The sequence below is a fragment of the Myotis myotis genome, unplaced genomic scaffold (assembly GCF_014108235.1).
Source record: "Myotis myotis isolate mMyoMyo1 unplaced genomic scaffold, mMyoMyo1.p scaffold_m19_p_23, whole genome shotgun sequence".
Lineage (NCBI taxonomy): Eukaryota > Metazoa > Chordata > Mammalia > Chiroptera > Vespertilionidae > Myotis > Myotis myotis.
The window spans coordinates 5,095,824-5,114,735 of record NW_023416328.1 but is presented as its reverse complement, the minus strand read 5'-3'; the positions used below and the strand labels follow the sequence as shown (position 1 = coordinate 5,114,735).

The window sequence follows — 18,912 nt, the reverse complement described above, 5'->3', positions numbered from 1 at the left end:
GCAAGAATGAATTCTAAGTATTTTCAAATACTTTCCTACACAACTGACAGCTCTGTAAATGTGAATTCTAACTGTTTTCAAACACTTTTCTGCACAGTTTGCAGCAGTTTAGCAGTGAATTCTAAGTGTTTTCAAATGCTTTTCTGCAGTTTTCAGAGTAATAATTATAAGGATGCTCGAACGTCTGGATAAGAAATTAACCAACATGTGTAAGAATCAAGAGGAAATGAAGAATGGCATAGCTTCAATAAAGAACACAATGGACATTTTCAACAGTAGACTAGAGGAAGCTGAGGACCTAATCAGTGAATTAGAAAACAAGGTAGAAAAAAAAATCCAAGCAGAGCAGCAACTGCAAAAAATTAAAAAGCAGGAGGAGAGTCTAAGGGAGCTTTGGGATAACAAGAAATGAAACAACATCTGCATAATAGGGGTGCCAGAAGGAGAGGAAGCTGGGCAAGGAATAGAAAACCTGTTTGAAGAAATAATGACAGAAAATTTCTCTGACTTTGGGAAGAAAAAAGTCACACAAGTCCAAGAAGCACACAGAGTCCCAAACAAAATGAACCCCAAAAGACTGACACCAAGACACATTGTAATTAAACTGGCAAATGTCAACAACAAAGTAAGAATCTCAAAGGCTGCCAGAAAGAGACAGAAAGTTACCTACAAGGGATCTCCCATTAGACTATCAACTGATTTCTCAACTGACACACATCAGGTCAGAAGGGAATGGGATGAAGTATGCGCAGTTATGCAAAGCAAGGGACTAAATCCAAGAATACTCTATCCAGCAAGGCTATCATTCAAAATTAAAGGTGAAATCAGGAGCTTTGCAGACAAAAAAAAAAGACTAAGGGAGTTTATTACCACCAAGCCAGCAATGCAAGAAATGCTAAAGGGGCTGTTATAAAAGTAAAGAAATAGAAAGCGAAGAAGTAATACAGGCATAAAGAATAAAAACGGCAACAAAAACAAGTACCTATCAATAATAACCTTAAACGTAAATGGATTAAATGCTCTAATGAAAAGACATAGGGTAGCTGAATGGATAAGGAAACATGACCCATAGATATGCTGTCTACAAGAAACCCACCTTAGAACAAAGGACTCACACAGACTGAAAGTGAAGGGATGGAAAAAAAATGTTTCAGGCAAATGGAAATGAAAAAAAAAAAAAGCTGGAGTACCAATACTAATATCTGACAAAATAGACCTCAAAGTGAAGGTCATCCTCTCCCCTCTCTTTCCCAACAGGGATGATAGTCTACCTCGGAATGATGTCGGGGGCCTTCGTCCTGGGGGGCCTGGCTGATAAGCTGGGGAGAAAGAGAGTCCTCAGCATGTCTCTGGCCCTCAACGCCTCCTTCGCCTCCATCTCCTCCTTCGTGCAGGGTTACGGAGCCTTCCTCTTCTGCCGACTCATCTCGGGCATCGGGTAGGTAGTCTTGGCGCTTCAGCTGGACCCTCCTGGAACAATGGTCGTTCCTTCCTGGAACTCCAGCTCTGAGCCGTACCTCCAAAAATCCTGGGACTGGGTGTTTGTCTGGATTCCAAGATACTGTATTGAAGTTACCCTTAGAAAGTTACCCTTAGTTAAAGTCAGTATAACATGACCCTGTCTCTGCCAGGCTTTCTTTCTTTCTGTTTTTTAATCCTCACCTGAGGATATTTTTCCATTGATTTTTAGAGAAAGTGGAAGCGAGAGGGAAAGACAGAGAGAGAAATATTGATGTGAGAGAAATACATCGACTGGTTGCCTCTTGCACGCGCCCGACCATGTCCCGGGCTGGGGAGGAGCCTGCAACCGAGGTATGTGCTCTTGACCGGAATCAAACCCGGGACCCTTCTGTTCGCAGGCCGATGCTCTACCCATTGAGCCAAACCGGCTAGGGCCTCCGCCTGTCTTTCAAATCCACTTGGTTCTTTCACCACAGAGCCTATGGGTGGGGTAGAGGCTGCTTGGTTTCTGCTGTGGCCAGCATTTCTCAACCTGTGGGTCGCGACACCTTTGGGGGTCGAACGACCCTTTCACAGGGGTCGCCTAGGACCATCAGAAAACACATATATAATTACATATTGTTTTTGTGATGAATCACTATGCTTTAATTATGTTCAATTTGTAACAATGAAAATACATCCTGCATATCAGATATTTACATGACGATTCATCACAGTAGCAAAATTACAGTTATGAAGTAGCAACGAAAATAATTTTATGGTTGGGGGTCACCACAGCATGAGGAACTGTATTAAAGGGTCGCGGCATTAGGAAGGTTGAGAACCACTGGCTGTGACCATTTTTAGTGTGTGACTTGATTCTTTCCTTCTGGCATTTTTACCCCCTGCAGTATTGGTGGCGCTCTGCCCATTGTGTTTGCCTATTTCTCTGAATTCTTGTCTCGGGAGAAGCGAGGAGAGCACCTCAGTTGGTTGGGCATCTTCTGGATGACCGGGGGCATCTATGCGTCTGCCATGGCTTGGAGCATCATTCCGCATTATGGTGAGCGCTGGCTTCAATAGCCAGGGGCCCTGTTACTATGGCACCTGCACCCAAACGACATCTCCTGTCCTCAGCCTCGTTCCCCATGCTCGCACGCAGTTCCTGGGTATGACCCAGATCTTCCTAAAGAACTTCCAACACTGGAGACCCATTGGCTAATTTTGTTACGTGTTTCAGGAAGTAATACAGTCTGTCCTCCCTCCCGCCCACATCCCCTTCCTCCTCCCTAATTCTCTCCTTTCCTTTTCTTTTTTCCTTCTTTTTTATTTGAAAGAATTTCACTGTAATCTCCTTCAGCCATGGTCCCCTGAACAAGTGAGGCTCTGGTAATTCCATTTTACAGATGAGGCAACAGAAGCCAAGAGAAGTTGGTGACTTAGCTAAGGTTACCTGGCATGACCTTGAATCCTGATGCTGCCTCACCATCCCCAGCCCCTAGGCAGGACTCTTGTAGACAAGAACAGCTCTTTTTTTAAAAAATATATTTGTATTGATTTCAGAGAGGAAGGGAATGGAAGAGAGTGATAGAAACATCAATGATGAGAGAGAATCATGGATTGTCTACCTCCTGCACTCCCCCCCCCCCCCACTGGGGATCGAGCCCCCAACCCCGGCATATGCCCTTGACCGGAATTGAACCTGGACCCTTCAGTCTGCAGGGCAACGCTCTATCCACTGAGCCAAACCAGCCAGGGCTCAAGAGCAGATCTTATGACAAGGTCTGGTGTCAGCCGGGACAATTTTATTATCTGGATAATTGTGAAAAGTCGATTCTCTGGGCAGAGACCTGGCAATGTTAACTTTCACTGTTGGTTTTGTGAAGAGTGAAGTAGGGAGAAGGCAGCAGTTTTGAATTTGATTAGGTCTTTTGAGTATCCTGGGTGACAAATACCATCAGCATCCTTCAAAATCATTTCCAGAAAAACACCGATGATGGTGTAGGATTTGCCATAATTTAGGACCTGCAGAGGGATGGGGATAGCAGACATCTTGCTCCTGAAGCTAACCAACACTTCTCTCATATTGTTGTTGTTGTTAATCCTCACCCAAGGATATTTTTTTCCATTGATTTTTAGAGAGAGTAGAAGGGAGGGAGAGAGACAGAGAGAGAAACATCAATGTGAGAGAGAAACATCCACTGGTTACCTCTCTCACGCGCCCCAACTGGGGTCAGGGATTGAGCCTGCAGTCAAGTTAAGTGCTCTTCAGAGAACTGAACCAGGGACCCTTCAGGCCAGCCCATGCTCTAACCATTGAACAACTGGCTAGGGCTTGGTGTCCTTGTTTTAAATGTGGTCCTGTGTGTGTTCTGAGCTAGTGGAGGCTCCAGGCGTATCTTTTTTATTTTTTATTTTTTTTTAAATATTCTCTCTCATCATTGATGTTTCTCTCTCCCTCTCCCTCTCTTCTCCTCTTGGCAGGCTGGGGCTTCAGCATGGGCACCCACTACCATTACCACAGCTGGAGGGTGTTTGTCATCGTCTGCGCTCTGCCCTGCACCGTGTCCCTGGTGGCCCTGCGGTTCATGCCCGAGAGCCCACGGTTTCTGCTGGAGGTGAGTCAGCTCTCCTGCCCCAAGTCGGAGCGGCGGTGAGACAGCGCCCAGAGCTGGCTCTGCATTCTCAGACCTTTAGACCCTCGTCCTCGCTTGCTGCCTGTGATGGTGGCTTGCCCTGGACTCATGGACTGCCTAGGCAGGGGGCTCAGGGGCTTACCAAGCGCTGGGCGAAGGGGCTGGAGGGGGTGCCTCCTGAGTAGCTTCCGCTCCTCACTCTCTCTGGGTCCCGGTAATGAGGCTCTGCAAAGCTGCGTGACGTTTCTCCTTGGGAGGTCTGTGGTGCAGCTTGTTGCTTTAGGACTCTTAGCCATGCCTCCTCACCCAAAGGCAGCTCCCGGGGTCCTGAGAGATGAGTCCCCAGAGCCTTCCACCTCGGGGTCTCCTGCGTGCAGCGGTCAGACAGGGTTGGGCTGGTAGAGGGGCAGTAGGACTCACAGGCTGTTGCAGCCCCAAGTCTGAGTCCACTTGTGGGCCTCCTTCTTGATCTTTCTTCAGAGTGGAATTTCCCACTGACCAGGAGACAGATGCAGCAGGGAGTGGGTTTTTTAAAAATATATTTTTATTGATTTCAGAGAGAGGAAGGGAGAGGGAGAGAGAGAGAGAAACATCAGTGATGAGAGAGAATCATTGATCTGCTGTCTCCTGCATGCCCCCTTCTGGGGATGGAGCCCGCAATCTGGGCATGTGCTCTGACCGGGAATCGAACTGTGACCCCCAGGTTCATAGGTCAATGCTCAACCACTGAGCCACACCGGCCGGGTAGCAGGGAGTGTTTTTAACTAGGGATATCTCAAAAGTTACCCTTGGCTGGGTATTAGTGTCCTGGAGCTGCTGTAACAAAGGAGCACAAACTGGGTGGCTCAGAGGAAGGGACACTTGTTGTCTCAGCATCTGGAGGCTGAAAGTCTAAAGTCAAGGTGTGGACGGGGCCACGCTCCCTCTGGAGTCCCCAGGGGAATCCTTCCTCACCTCTTTTACTGGGTTCAAAGCTCTATCACACCAGTCCCTGCCTTTGTCATCACCCATGTCCTCCCTGTGTGTCTCTAATAAAGACCCAGTCCTATGGATTAGGGGCCCACCTACTCCAGAATGCAATCCTTTTTCCAAAAAGGTCACACTGTGAGGTCCTGGCGGTTAGGACTTCAGCCTATCTTTTGGGGGAGGGGCACAGTGCAACTCGTGCCATGCTGTGTCTTTGCTTTATCCTGTCAGGGACTAAATGACCTCCACCCAGGAGCCCATTCAATCTTACAGCTGCAGCAGCTGCAGTGCAAAATGATGTTAATACTGCGCATTCACACCTTGAAGGCACAACCTCATAATCCTCCCACCATTGGCTGGGGACAGAAACGTGTCCTCGTCTCTCATAAGCCCTGCGTAGTTACAAATCCACAGCCTGTAGCCTCAAACTCAGGTGTCAGCATTAAACAGCAAAGGGCTCCTCACCTGTCTTTCCTTGGTTTACCAGATGGGCAAACACGACGAAGCTTGGATGATTCTCAAGAAAGTCCATGACACCAACATGAGAGCTAAGGGGACCCCGGAGAAGGTGTTCACGGTGAGTGGGGGGTCGCCTATGCCAGCAACAGGGACTGCTCCTCTTTTCTGGTTTGGTTTGCTGAAAAATAATGTTGTTATGTAAGCACAGCCCAGAAAATTTGTCTCTGATGAATAAGACCCCTGACATTCTTATCATAATAAGTTCTTTGCATTTTGATGGGTGTCCTTTTCAGTATCAGTAATAATGAAAGATAAAACTAGCTGTGTTCATGAGGGGATAACATAATTGCATATATTCACAAGTACGTGTTACTTACGAGTTCTCATGAGTACTCTGTATGTTGTCTCATAGTGTTCATAAGCATGCTTTTAAAAAAATGTATTTTATTGCTTTCAGAGAGGAAGGAAGAGGGAGAAAGAGAGAAAGATCAATGATGACAGAGAATCATTGATTGGCTGCCTCCTGCACAACCTCCACTGGAGATTGAGCCCGCAATCCCGGCGGTCAAAGGCACATGCTCTCTCCACTAAGCCAAACAAGCGAGGGCCATAAGCGCGCTTTTTATTTTATCCTCATCTGAGGATATTTTTTTCCCATTGATTTTTTTTTTTTTTTAGAGAGAGTGGAAGGGAGAGATACAGAGAGAGAAACATAAATGTGAGCGAGACGCATCAATTGGTTGCCTCCCACATGTACCCTGACCACTCTGGGGATGGAGCCTGCAACCGAGGTACGTGCCCTGGACCAGAATCTGAACCCAGAATCAGTCCATGGGCCAATGCTCTAATCACTGAGCAAAACTGGCTAGGGCTGTTCTGTCGTGCTTTTAAAATGTCCTACATAGCAAACCCCATTTCCCCATCACACACACACACACACACACACACACACACACACACTATTGCCTACATGGGTTCTAGACTTCGGTGATGTTAATAACCATTGAGGATAAATTTGTGAATTTTAAGGTAGAGTCAAACCGTACTGTGGGAAAAATCTGATATACATGGGAATTTAGTGAATTATTACCCATTAACTTCAAGGCTTGACTGAGGGATACGACTGACTCATTTTAGTCTGCAGTGGGATAAATATCCCAAAGATATTTATGCACATCTTTGGTTATAATGTGCACTATTAACCGGTATACCAAGTGTGCATTATTAACCGGTACACCAAATGTGCACTACCTGGTATTAACCGTTATACCAAATCCGCATTACTATCCGGTACACCGAATGTGCGTTATTAACCGGTACACCTGGTAAGCATCACTGAACTAGAGGGTCGCCACAGGCTCCTCTGGCCCTCAAAACATTAATAAAGTCACCTCCATGAAACTACAAATGGAAAAGTCTGGTAGAAAGTAGGGGTAAGATTCTCTGGCTCATCTTTGCTTGGCAGGTGTCGCACATCAAGACTCCCAAGCAGATGGATGAGTTCTTTGAGATCCAAAACGCAACAGGAACTTGGTACCAGCGCTGCCTGGTCAGATTCAAGACCACTTTCAAGCAGGTATGGCCGGGGACGTGTGGTGGCTGAGAGGCGGGGCTCTGTGGAAATCTGGAACTTCAGTGGAGAAAGCAGAAGTCTTGAGCATCCCCATCCACCCAAGACAGTGTGAGGGGGAGGGAGCAGCCCTGCACGGGGACCTATGGGACCAAGCCCATGACCACCTCTCACTTGCTGTGAGTCCTCGAGCCACATACTCTCTCACACCTTAGCTTCTTTTCTTTGCTCGCCCTCCCCAAGGCAGAGATTTTGAATGTTGGTAAAATGTGTCGTCTGAGTAAACATCCTTCTTTCTAGCATCTTCTCTTTAATCCATCAGAAGAAAGGAGTGAGTGAAATAGTAAATACCCTCCCCAACCCTCACCCCCCCGAGGTTTGCTAGTGATGTCTGAGAAAGTCTTCATAAAGGGCCAAGCCATTTCTGCAGAAAAGTGGCTCCGACAGGCAAGCCAGCTGCTGAGCACCAAGGCAGCCGATGGCCAGTCTGCTGAGACTGGTGCCCTTGGTGCAGGGCCCTTTAATGTTTGGAATAACAACCCATTCCTGCAGGCAGGGAGCGGAACTCAGCTCTCAAGCGTATTCAGTGCTTAAGATCCCCACTCTGTGCATTTTTTTTTTAATGAATCCTCACCCAAGGATATTTTTCCATTGATTTTTAGAGAGTGGAAGAGAGAGGGAAAGACAGAGAGAGAAACATTGATGTGAGAGACACGTCGATTGGTTGCCTCCCAAATGCACCCTGACCGGGGCTAAGGATTGAGCCTGCCACCAAGGATTCTGGTGTCCTTGACCAGAATCGAACCCGAGAATCTTCAGTCTGCGGGCCAATGCTCTAACCACTGAGCAAAACTGGCCAGGGCCCACTCAGTGTGGTTTTGCTCACACGCATGGGATACTGTTGTGTTTCCAGGGAAGATGCTATGGGACTGTTAGAGGTCGAGGCCAGACAGTAAGAAGAGAAAAGGCTTTCCTTGGAACAGGATTGCCACTCGCGGGAGATAACGTCGCCCATTCTCACCATGGCTTCCTAGGCAGTTCATGAGGAAGCCTTAGAAATGAGTTGTGCTGAGTCACAGTTCCTGCCTTTAACCCCCGTGGTCTGGTGTGGATTTCAGGTCTGGGATAATGCTCAGTACTGCCTGCTGGGGCCTTACAGGATGAACACGCTGATTCTGGCCGTGGTCTGGTTCACTATGGCCTTCAGGTAAGTCCTTACTAAATTCGCTAATTTCTCTGAGCTTCACGGGCCTCATAACTGATGATTGTGATCAGTTCTAACTCGTGGAGTCTGAATAGGACTGGACGCTTTCAGCCGCAAATCACAGGCAAGGTACTCTAGTAGTGTCTTTAATGAAATTTTTTACTCTTGTAACTGGAATTCCTTAGGGAGGCAGTCCACAGGAGGAATTTCTGCCTCAGGCAAACCAAGACCCCCCTGGTATATAGGTTGATGCTCAACCACTGAGCCACACCAGCAGGGCCTTCCTCATTTTCTTATTCAAAGGAATACATCGTTGTATCTGCTTCAGGTACTCCACAATATATCCTGGAGATCTCTCAGATCAGTAAATGGAGATTTTCCTCACTCCTTACAGCCCTCCACAGAAAAGTACCTCCCTGTATCCAGCCAGGGGTTCATTGCTCAACTCATGGGGAGGTTTCAGACTTCTCCTGTTGCAAACACTGCCACAGTGACTCACTGTCTGGAGGCTACGTTGTATTGTGCAACTCTATCAGTGGAATAGATTCCTAGAAATGGGATTATGGAGTCAAAGAGGGGAAACCCATCAGTGATTTCTTTAGACATTGACCCATTGTCCTCCATATGGTATTGTGCAGTGTTATCCTTTACTCAGCAATGTCTGAGACCACCTGTTTACCCACAGCCTCACCACCGGGGTGTTTGGCAATCTTTGAGGTTTTGACAATCTGGTAGGCGAGAATGGTAACACAGTATGTCTTTCATTTGCATTTTTCTTATTCTGCGTGGGATGGAGTATGTTTTTTATGACTCATGACCATTTGTTTGAGTTGGTTATTTTGAATTTTCCAGGTATAAAACCATATCGTCTACAAATAGTTGTTTTACCTTTTGCTTTTTTACATTTTTATGTTCTTTCTCTTGTCTAACTGGTAGGCTAAGACCTACGCTATAGTGTTCAATAGTGGTGGTGATAATGGGTGTCCCAGTCTTGTTTCTGACATTAGGGGGAATGTTTTTAGTGTTTCCCCATTAAGTGAAACTCTCCTTTTTGAGCTGAGATATGCATTTTCTTACATGTTATGGAGATAGGAAGGGAGGGGGAGAGACAGAGAGAAACATCGATGTGAGAGAGACACATCGATTGGTTACCTCCCACATGCGCCCCAACTGGGTCTGGGGATCAAGCCTGCAACCAGCTGAGGTATGTGCCCTTAATCAGAACCGAACCCAGGACCCTTCAAGCTTCGGGCCTATGATCTATCCACTGAGCCAAACCAGTGGGCTGGACTGTTCATTTCGTTTGTCCCAACCTATTGGTATTTTTATCAGGAACGAATGTTGTTTTTCATCAAATGTCTTTTCCCCATCTATGGAGATGGTCATGAACTTTTCCCGTTAGATCTGTTACTGTGATGTGCTATCTGATTAGAGCAAGCATGTCAAACTCGTGGCCCACGGGCCACATGCCTCATTGATTTGGCCTGTGTTAGCCTTTGAGTTTGACATGCTGGGATGAGAGTTTCTACTGATGAACAATAATAATACATTTAAAAGGAGCGTTATCTACCTCAAATCAGGAATGCAGATTCTGCTCATGAGATAATAATATTTGCTCACATATTGTGTCTTCTCTGCTCCAGTTACTACGGCCTGACGGTTTGGTTCCCCGACATGATCCGGTACTTTCAAGAGGAAGAATACAAGTCCAAGATGAAGGTATTTTTCGGCGAGCACGTGTTCGGTGCCACCATCAACTTCACGATGGAAAATCAGATCCACCAGCACGGGAAGCTTGTGAATGACAAGTAAGTGAGAGACTCAGACAGCCCCTCGATCAGCTGATGGTCCAGGGGACTGTTCTTGGGAGAGAGCCACTGGACAGATAGGAATTCATGGCCGGGGAATGAGCTCCAAGAATATTGTGGTCCCACAACTTCCCATGGCTGCCAGAGACCCTCTAAGTCCCCGGGAGGCCGTGCCTGTGTCGTGTTGGCGCCCAGTCATCCCTCATCACCTGTGCTATCTGATCCATCCAAGGATGGAGGCATTTGACTGATGAGCATCTATCAGACCATCTTTCCTGAGACCCCACACCTTGTTTTAAAATAAATATATTTTTATTGATTTCAGAGAGGAAGGGAGACGGAGAGAAAGAGAGATAGAAACATCAATAATGAGAGCGAATTATTGATCAGCTGCCTCTTATACATACCCTACTAGGGACTGAGCCCGAAACCCAGGCCTGTGCCCTGACCGGGAATTGAACCGTGACCTCCTGGTTCATAGGTCGATGCTCAACCACTGAGCCACACCTGCCGGGCACCAAATGTATCTCTCTGAACGCCTGCGTAAGTGCATGTCGGCTTCATTCGTAGAGGTGGTTTTTCCTAGGACAGAGGGATTGTGCACTAAAAATGTTGCAAACCTGCTTTTCAAACAGGCTGCACCAATTATATTCTATTAACAATGTGAGTGAAACTGCCTATTTCCCCACATCTTTGTTGGGACGATTTTAAAAAATGAAGATTCTCACAAGTCTCTTGTTTGTTGTTGTTGTTGTTGTTGTTAATCCTCATCAGAGGATATTTTTCCATTGAATTATTTTTTTAGAGAGAGTGGAAGGGAGGGGGAGAGACAGAGAGAGAAACATCGACGTGAGAGAGACACATCGATTTGTTGTCTTCCACACGGGAGATCGAGCCTGCAACCAGGTACATTCCCTTGACTGGAATCGAACCCGCAACCCTTCAGTCCACGGGCTGACGGTCTATCCACTGAGCCCAAACCGACCAGGCCTCAAATCTCTTGTTTTTTAAACCTACTAAGACCAGCGGAGAGACCTGCAGGTTTTGAAAGCTCCTCATAAAGTGAGATGCTACCAGTATTTTCGTTTCGCGTGGTTCACATTTCTATGAGTCCAATGTGGACGGTCCAGGGGCCTGCACTTGAGAACCATCAGGCTGATGGGTAGCCCCATAGGTCCCTGCACTAGACACCAGCTTCCACCCTCCTGAGCTTCCCTCACCTATAAACCAGCAGCTATGAAATGGGCAACTGGCCCTAGCTGGTTTGGCTCAGTGAATAGAATGTTGGCCTGTGGAACAAAGGGTCCCGGGTTCAATTCTGGTCAAGGGCACCTTTTGGTTGCAGGCTCCTCCCAGCCCAGGCCCTGGTTGGGGTGTGTGCAGGAGGCAACCAGTCAATGTGTTTCTTTCACATCGATGTTTCTCTCTGTCTTTCCCTCTCTCTTTCACTCTCTCTAAAAATTAGTGGAAAAATCCTTAGGCGAGGATTAACAAAAAACAAACACACACACACACACACACACACAAGTGGGGGGAACTAGTTTGGGCTGAAAATCATCTTTCAGGATCTTTTGGTTTGTAGTTCTCCCTTTTTATGCCTTCCTGTGGTTTTCATTTCACTCTCAAATCTCCTGTCCCCCTGGTGGATCTCTCTTGAACAAACGTCTTTCCACAGGTTCACAAAGATGTATTTCAAGCATGTTCTCTTTGAAGACACGTTCTTTGATGAGTGCTATTTTGAAGATGTTACGTCCACGGATACCTATTTCAAAAACTGCACCATCGAATCCACCATCTTTTATAACACAGGTAAGAACCGGGGCAGAGCGGGGAGATTGTCATGGGGGTGGACTAGTCTTGTCTAAGAACCCAAATGGTCATAAGCTTTAGGAGCAGTAAATACAGCACAGATACCCATGCTGAGCCTGAGGGGTGGAGAAATGGTTCCCGCCCCAGGGACGGCGCAGGTGAGTTGCACAGTTTTTACCAAAGCATTTCATGGATCTGCATCCGCCTTATCACATGTAAAATAACAATGAGTTCTATGCATTCTTATTTGTGATTGAAATGTGGCACACCTTTTCCCACGTCCGTCGATTGGTTGCCTCCCACATGTGCCCCAGGGGTGGAACCTGCGACCCAGGTACGTGCCCTTGACTGGGAATCGAACCTGCGACCTTTCCCTGCTCAGGCCAACGCTCTAACCACTGAGCAACACCAGCAGGGCGATGTTTGCATATTCTTAACAGGGGGATTCCTGCCAACACTAAAAACCCTCTGTACTCTCCATTCATCTCCCCTGCTCTGGCCCCTGCACGCCCCCCCCACCCCCCCCAAAAAAAGAAACGACTGACCAAATTATCTTTATTTTGAAGACTGTTCAGGTTTCTCTATGGGCCCTGGGGTGGCCGCCTCACTGGATCAAATTCTTTTGTTCTTGGCTTTTAGAAGCTGGGTAGCCTCAGAGGACTGCTCTGTGTTTGAGAGATGATGTATTTACACAAGCTTCTCAGTGAATGCTTGTTTCCTTTTCCCTCCCGATCGGAGTTGAGCAGGTCATTGCATGTGTAGAGGATTTTTGCTTCCTCCACACCTTGGCGAGCGCTACCTTGACTTTGAAACTGTCTGATGGCCAGAGGCTGGTGCATGGAAGAGGCCCTACTTCATCCCTGCCTCCCCCCGCCCCCCCGGCTCCCCTACCCCACTTTACACAAGCCCAAGGTTTCCTTCTCTTCCCAGACCTCTACGAGCATAAGTTCATCGACTGTCGCTTTATCAACTCGACCTTTCTGGACCAGAAGGAGGGCTGTCACATGGACTTGGAGCAAGATAACGACTTCCTGATTTACCTGGTCAGCTTCCTGGGCAGCCTGTCCGTCTTGCCGGGGAACATCATCTCCGCCCTGCTCATGGATAAAATCGGGAGGCTCAAGATGATCGGTGAGTTGTCAGGGCCAAGGCCGAGACGTAAGGTGTACGAGTGGCATTTTTTTTTTTTTCATTTTCTTAAAGAAATCTTGCACAGGAAACCACACAGGTAAGATGGAATCTGCCGGTGTGGAGTCAGGGAGGCACGTCAGCAAAATCCCAGGGCCCCGTGGAGGTGGTCTGACACCTCTAGTCCCGGGACTGGGAATGGGAGGGGCTTAAATGCAGAATAAGCAGGGTTCCCTTCTGTAGCCCATTCACAGGTGTGTTCTCACTAGAATGTAAGTTCCAGGAGAAGGGCTTTTTTTTTTTTTTTAAATTTGGAAATTATGGGGGAAGCCAGTTGTGAGCTTGGTACAAGGGACCAAGTTCCACTGAGTCTCCGTTCCCATCTGTTTTTTATTTACTAGAATACACAATTGCCTTTTAGGAATGCAAATAGACATATCAATGGTAATGTTTAGTAAACAGTAAGATTATCAGGTTGGGGGAGTTTGCTTTAGGCCATTGAGTCAGCAGTAGGCAACAAAATGCAGATATTCAGCCCTGTGAATATCACAGAGCCCCATTCCTCCGAGAAGGGCTTTTTGATAGTGATGTATCGTAAGCATCCAGAAGAAGGCCTGGCATATAACAGACTGTTCACGCACCGACCCCTGCCTGGTCCCCAGTTGTCCGGGGCTGTGGCGACACCCAGAGTGACAGTTTCCAAGTTCTTCCCTTAGGCTGACTGGCGACAGGACCCATGTCCAGGCTCCATTTCCACGGCCGAGTCTCGTCTCCATTTCCTGACTGAGCAATTCTGTGACAATCACTTATTTTATTAGCACTTCAATAGGGATGTTAAATATACCCACTCTACATCCTCTGTAAGGCTGTCAGAAAAATATGTAAAATGCTCTATTTTTTTTTTCCTTTTAGAGTGGGTAGAAGGGAGGCAGGGGGAGGAGAGAGAGAGAGAGAGAGAGAGAGAGAGAGAGAGAGAGAGAGAGAGAGAGAGAGAAATATTGATGTAAGAGAGACACATCAATGGGTTGCCTCCACTTGTGCCCCAACCAGGGCCAGGGATTGAACCTGCAACAGAGATACGTGCCCTTGACCTGAAATCGAACCTCAATGGCAGATGCTCTCACCACTGAGTGAGCAAAATTGGCTTCCGAGAGGAAGGGAGAGGGAGAGAGGGAGAGGAACATCAGTGATGAGAGAGAATCATTGATCGAATGCTTCTTGCACACCCGCTACTGGAGAGAGTGAGCCTGCAACCCAGGCATGTGCCCTGACCAGGAATCGAACCTGCGACCTCCTGGTTCATAGGTCGACCACTGAGCCACACCGGCTGGGCCAGATGGGCCTTTTACTGGAGGTAGCCTGTTCCTTGCAGTGTACCTGTGAGGGTGGGAGATGGGGCAACAGGTGTGGGTAACCTTTTCGTCCAAGCCACAGGCTTCACGTTTCTTTGGGCCCCTGCCCTCCCTCCCTCCACAGGTGGCTCCATGCTGATCTCGGCGGGCTGCTGCTTCTTCCTGTTCTTCGGCAACAGCGAGTCGGCGATGATCGGCTGGCAGTGCCTGTTCTGCGGGGCCAGCATCGCGGCCTGGAACGCTCTGGACGTGGTCACCGTGGAGCTGTACCCCACCACCCAGAGGTCAGTCCCCCCCGGGCTCCTCCTGGGATTGTGTGGACTTCAGCTAGAAGTCCACTGCTCCGATCCTGCCCGGGTCCACCTTGGTCTTCCTGGAGCTCATGGGCCGAATGTTTCTTAGGTTTTTGAATTTCTCCTGTGTGGGGGCTGGCACAGGCCTGGAAGTGGGCAGACGAAGGCGTACGAGGGTGGGGCGAAGGGCAAGATGCAAAGGGTGCAAGGAAACCATGCCCAGGAGAGAAAGGAGGAGGGCAATACCGTATGCATCATGCAATCAAAAAGAGGTGCGAACACGCCTTCCACTGGGAGATAAAGTGAGAAGGGGAGGAACTAGGTAAACACAGGCCTGGGAGAGGCGGAGGGAGATAAGGTGGGATGAGGGTGACGGTTTGGGGCGTTTGCAGAGAATGTGGCGGGTTGCCCAGGGTGTACTTTTATTTTGCATAAGCCACGTGAGGAGAGACCTGGTTTAAAGGCCTCGGGACAAGGCAGCTCTTCCTCCTCACAGAGGAGGAACTGGCAATTTTAAGAATAGCAGATAAAGGGGGCCTGGGGTCAAAAAGGACTGTGAAGTGGTGGGGAAGGCAGGTAACCGAAATTCTGCAAAAAATCCTAAATTGGTGGTGGAGGTACTGGGAGGTAGGTTGCCATGGGAACACCTAAGTCTTACAAAAAATTAAGGGGAGGAGAAATGATCGTTATTTGCTTGGGATGTGAGCTCACATCTAGGAACCTCAAGAGAATTAACTGAAGAGACTATTAGGAACGATAAAATAATGTGGTAAGATGGTCCGTAATAGAACTAAGTTAATAATGTATATAGACTTTAAAATATGTTAAACAATTAAAAGTGAAATTGAAATCCGTTTCATAACAGTAGAAATCATAAAATATCTAGGAATCAATTTGATGAGATAGGTGAAACCCTTACATGGAGAGAACCATAAAACTTTACTGAGAGATATAAAAGAAGACTTAAATGTGTATCAGGAAATACCTTATTGAATTCTAAGAAGATTTAATCTTACAAAAATGTCAAATTTTCTTTAGATTTTTTTTCTAACTTGAGTCCATTCAGCCTAGCCAGTATGGTTCAGTGGTTGAGCATCAACCTATGACCAGGAAGCCGCGGTTCCATTCCCCATCAGGACAGGTGCCCAGGTTGCAGGCTCAGTCCCCAGTAGGGGGCATGTATGAGGCAGCCAATCAGTGATTCTTATCATTGATGTATCTCTCCTTCTCCCTTCCTCTCTCTGAAATCCATAAAAACATATTAAAAAAAAGATTCCATTCAAAATTCTATGAGATCTCCTACCCCCTCCCCCAGGAACTTGAGAAAATTAATCTAGACCTTATTTGGAAAATAAAATTGTCAAAATATCCAAGAATATTCTGAAAACAAAAGACTGGAATTGGGGGGTTAGGGATTGTAAGGGTAATATGGTTTCAGAAAAGAAAATATAAAGAAGAACTTAAAGTATAAATATATAGCCACATTCTTAATTAACTTGTGGTCTGAAAAGGAAAAAAAAAAAAAGCAAGTTTGAAGAAATACTCCAAAATGTTAATAGTAGTGATCGCTTTTCAGTGGCAGGGTTATATATACCTGCATCTTCATGCTATTCTGTATTTCCAAATTTGACTAAAATGAGAATGTATTACCTTTATATTTAAGGGAAAAACAAATTCCCTCCCACACCTTCATTACACCTTCCCCCACAGTGAGGAAAAGAAAGAACGTCTAGTTCAGCGGTTCTCAACCTGTGGGTCGCAACCACTTTGGGGGTCGAACGACCCTTTCACAGGGGTCGCCTAAGACCATCAGAAAACACATATATAATTAAATATTGTTTTTGTGATGAATCACTATGCTTTAATTATGTTCAATTTGTAACAATGAAAATACATCCTGCATATCAGATATTTACATGACGATTCAGTAGCAACATGACAGTGATGAAGTAGCAATGAAAATAATCTTATGGTTAGGGGTCACCACAACATGAGGAATGTATGAAAGGGTCGCGGCATTAGGAAGGTTGAGAACCCACTGGTCTAGTTGGTGTCCGTCAGCATGTACTTCCTCCTTCTCTTACAGGGCAACCGCCTTTGGCATCCTCAATGGATTATGCAAATTTGGAGCCATCCTGGGAAACACCATCTTTGCTTCTTTTGTTGGGATAACCAAAGTGGTCCCCATCCTTCTGGCTGCCACTTCTCTTGTTGGGGGCGGCCTGATTGCTCTTCGGCTGCCAGAGACCCGAGAGCAGGTGCTGATGTGAACCGGCCACGGGGAGAGGAAATGTTGGAAGAACCTTTCCCGGGGACCCTCAGGGCATCCACACTTCCTGTCCGTCACCGCCCAGAGGACTTTGGAAACACCGGAGGAGATGTTGACTTTGCGACCCCTAATCTAGGACCCATCTCAGCTTTAAGATGTTGGTAACTCAGGTGACCGATTTGGGGTGTCCTGAGCTGCCCTGGTAATCATGGAGCTGTGTGCTTGGTTCTAGGTCGCCCCGGCCCAAGGCAGGGGAGGAGGAGTAACACCCCCCAGGGGGGTGCATGCTAAGCAAGGAGGTGCAAGGACATCTTTGCACTTGAAGGTGGATTTGAGCGTGAGGACCCTCAAGCTCCTTCATAAAGTTCTTCGGAGCCCAGTGACCTAACAACACATTAACTGGGCAAGAAGTTAGCATCATCGTATAAATATTGGACTTGAAGTACAGGGTCCATATATTTTTTTGCATTGAAAAGAATCACCTATCATATTTTCCATTTGAAAATTGGCACCACTGCAGGGAAGATACGCTGATATAGAAAAACAAATATTTGAGCATTATCTATAGAAACCTACTCCCTACCCCAAGTGTCCTGAGTTTTTCAGGACGATTAGGTGATACATTTAAGAAAGATATTTATCCCTTTTCGATCTAGTCAGAGAAACCTAATGGGATAGGTATTCTGTGAAATAACTTTGTACATACTCTACTTGGGTTTCCTTTGCAGACATGGTTTCTGCAAACATTTGCCAGCAATTATAGCCATATTTCGGGAGGACTCGGGGATTGAGGTCCCGGGAAACTGGGTCCGATGGAATGAAATGCAAGCACAATTTCTTGTAGCCATTCAGCTTGCTGTGGGGAGATGCGCTCAGCAGACCCACATCGCATAGTTCGTGGAGTCCAGGCACGTCCCTTCGTGTAGCCTCTCTCACACTGATCGCTTGTGAAACTCAGGCTCGCTGTCTGCGGCCTGGCACTTGATGTTGCTGCTCCCCCAGAACAACATGGGACGTGCTCAGTGGCCCCTGGTGTCTGTGGGTGAGCATCAAACACGGTAGACAACACATGGGATGGAGGGAGAAGGGAAGTGTCCCCACAGCTCTCCAAAGTGCTAATTCTCCCTGTTCCTTTCAGCAGCAAGACACGACCCAGATTTGGTCCCATGAGAAATCTATGCTTTGTGTTTCGGTCCAGGACTTTTTTTTTTCTTTTCATCTCCCATTCCCCCCCCCCCCCCCCCCCGCTTTGCTCCCCTCCTTCCAGCCCCTCCCCACCCCTCAGGTCTTCACTGCCCTATTGCCCATGTCCATGGACTGTGCCTATAAGTATATACGTTCTTTGATTTATTCGGTCCAGGACTTTTAAAGCAGATGCCATTGCCATGGGAGAAGGGAGTGTCATGGATGTCAAATACGTTTTCCTCGAGGGCTTTAAGGGGACTCCTTCCTGAGACCCAGTTTGGACATGAATTGGGGGTAAGAGTGGGGTGAGGAGCGGAGGACAAACGACGTTGGCAGGGGTCAGCAGTGGGCTGAAGTGTGGACGTGAGAAAAGGCTGACGTTGCGTCCATGAGAACTGTCCTGCATGGAGGGGCAGTGAGCTCTGGACTCGCGCCACTGGCGGTGAGCGGCAGCCTGAAGAACGCACGCTTTGAGGCGATAAGCGAGACGCTCAGGACTTCAAGGTGCCCCTTTCCCGACCAGCGGTCTCCAACAATCTTAAAACACAGTGATGATGGCTCACCACGTGCTGTCTCAGGGTTTGAGAGGCGCTCGGGCCCCAAGACAACTGGGGGCCGTCTCCCTGTGGTTCTCTGGAGTGACTGACGGTGGAGAGCACCTTTCTACCCTCAAGCCGAGATCGGTTTTACTGGTTAAAATATTTCCTCTGCTTCTCTTGTGTCCCACCCCTTTGTTCACCTTTATTTTTTCTGTACAGCGAAGACACATCGGCTCTGATTTGCCATCCTGATC

General features: G+C 47.3%; 1 protein-coding gene across 1 annotated transcript in view; it reads left to right on the top strand.

The window, feature by feature from the left end:
* Positions 1–18,172, top strand: part of SV2B (synaptic vesicle glycoprotein 2B) — a 50,232-nt gene extending 32,060 nt beyond the window's left edge. The window contains exons 3-13 of the mRNA XM_036355838.1: positions 1,258–1,438; positions 2,352–2,503; positions 3,925–4,058; positions 5,530–5,619; positions 6,967–7,077; positions 8,190–8,278; positions 9,919–10,083; positions 11,759–11,892; positions 12,823–13,023; positions 14,497–14,656; positions 16,752–18,172. Coding sequence (XP_036211731.1) covers positions 1,258–1,438; positions 2,352–2,503; positions 3,925–4,058; positions 5,530–5,619; positions 6,967–7,077; positions 8,190–8,278; positions 9,919–10,083; positions 11,759–11,892; positions 12,823–13,023; positions 14,497–14,656; positions 16,752–16,935 — 1,601 coding nt within the window. The 3' untranslated portion in view covers positions 16,936–18,172. The remainder of the gene's footprint in view (positions 1–1,257; positions 1,439–2,351; positions 2,504–3,924; positions 4,059–5,529; positions 5,620–6,966; positions 7,078–8,189; positions 8,279–9,918; positions 10,084–11,758; positions 11,893–12,822; positions 13,024–14,496; positions 14,657–16,751) is intronic.
* The last annotated feature ends 740 nt before the right edge of the window (positions 18,173–18,912 follow it).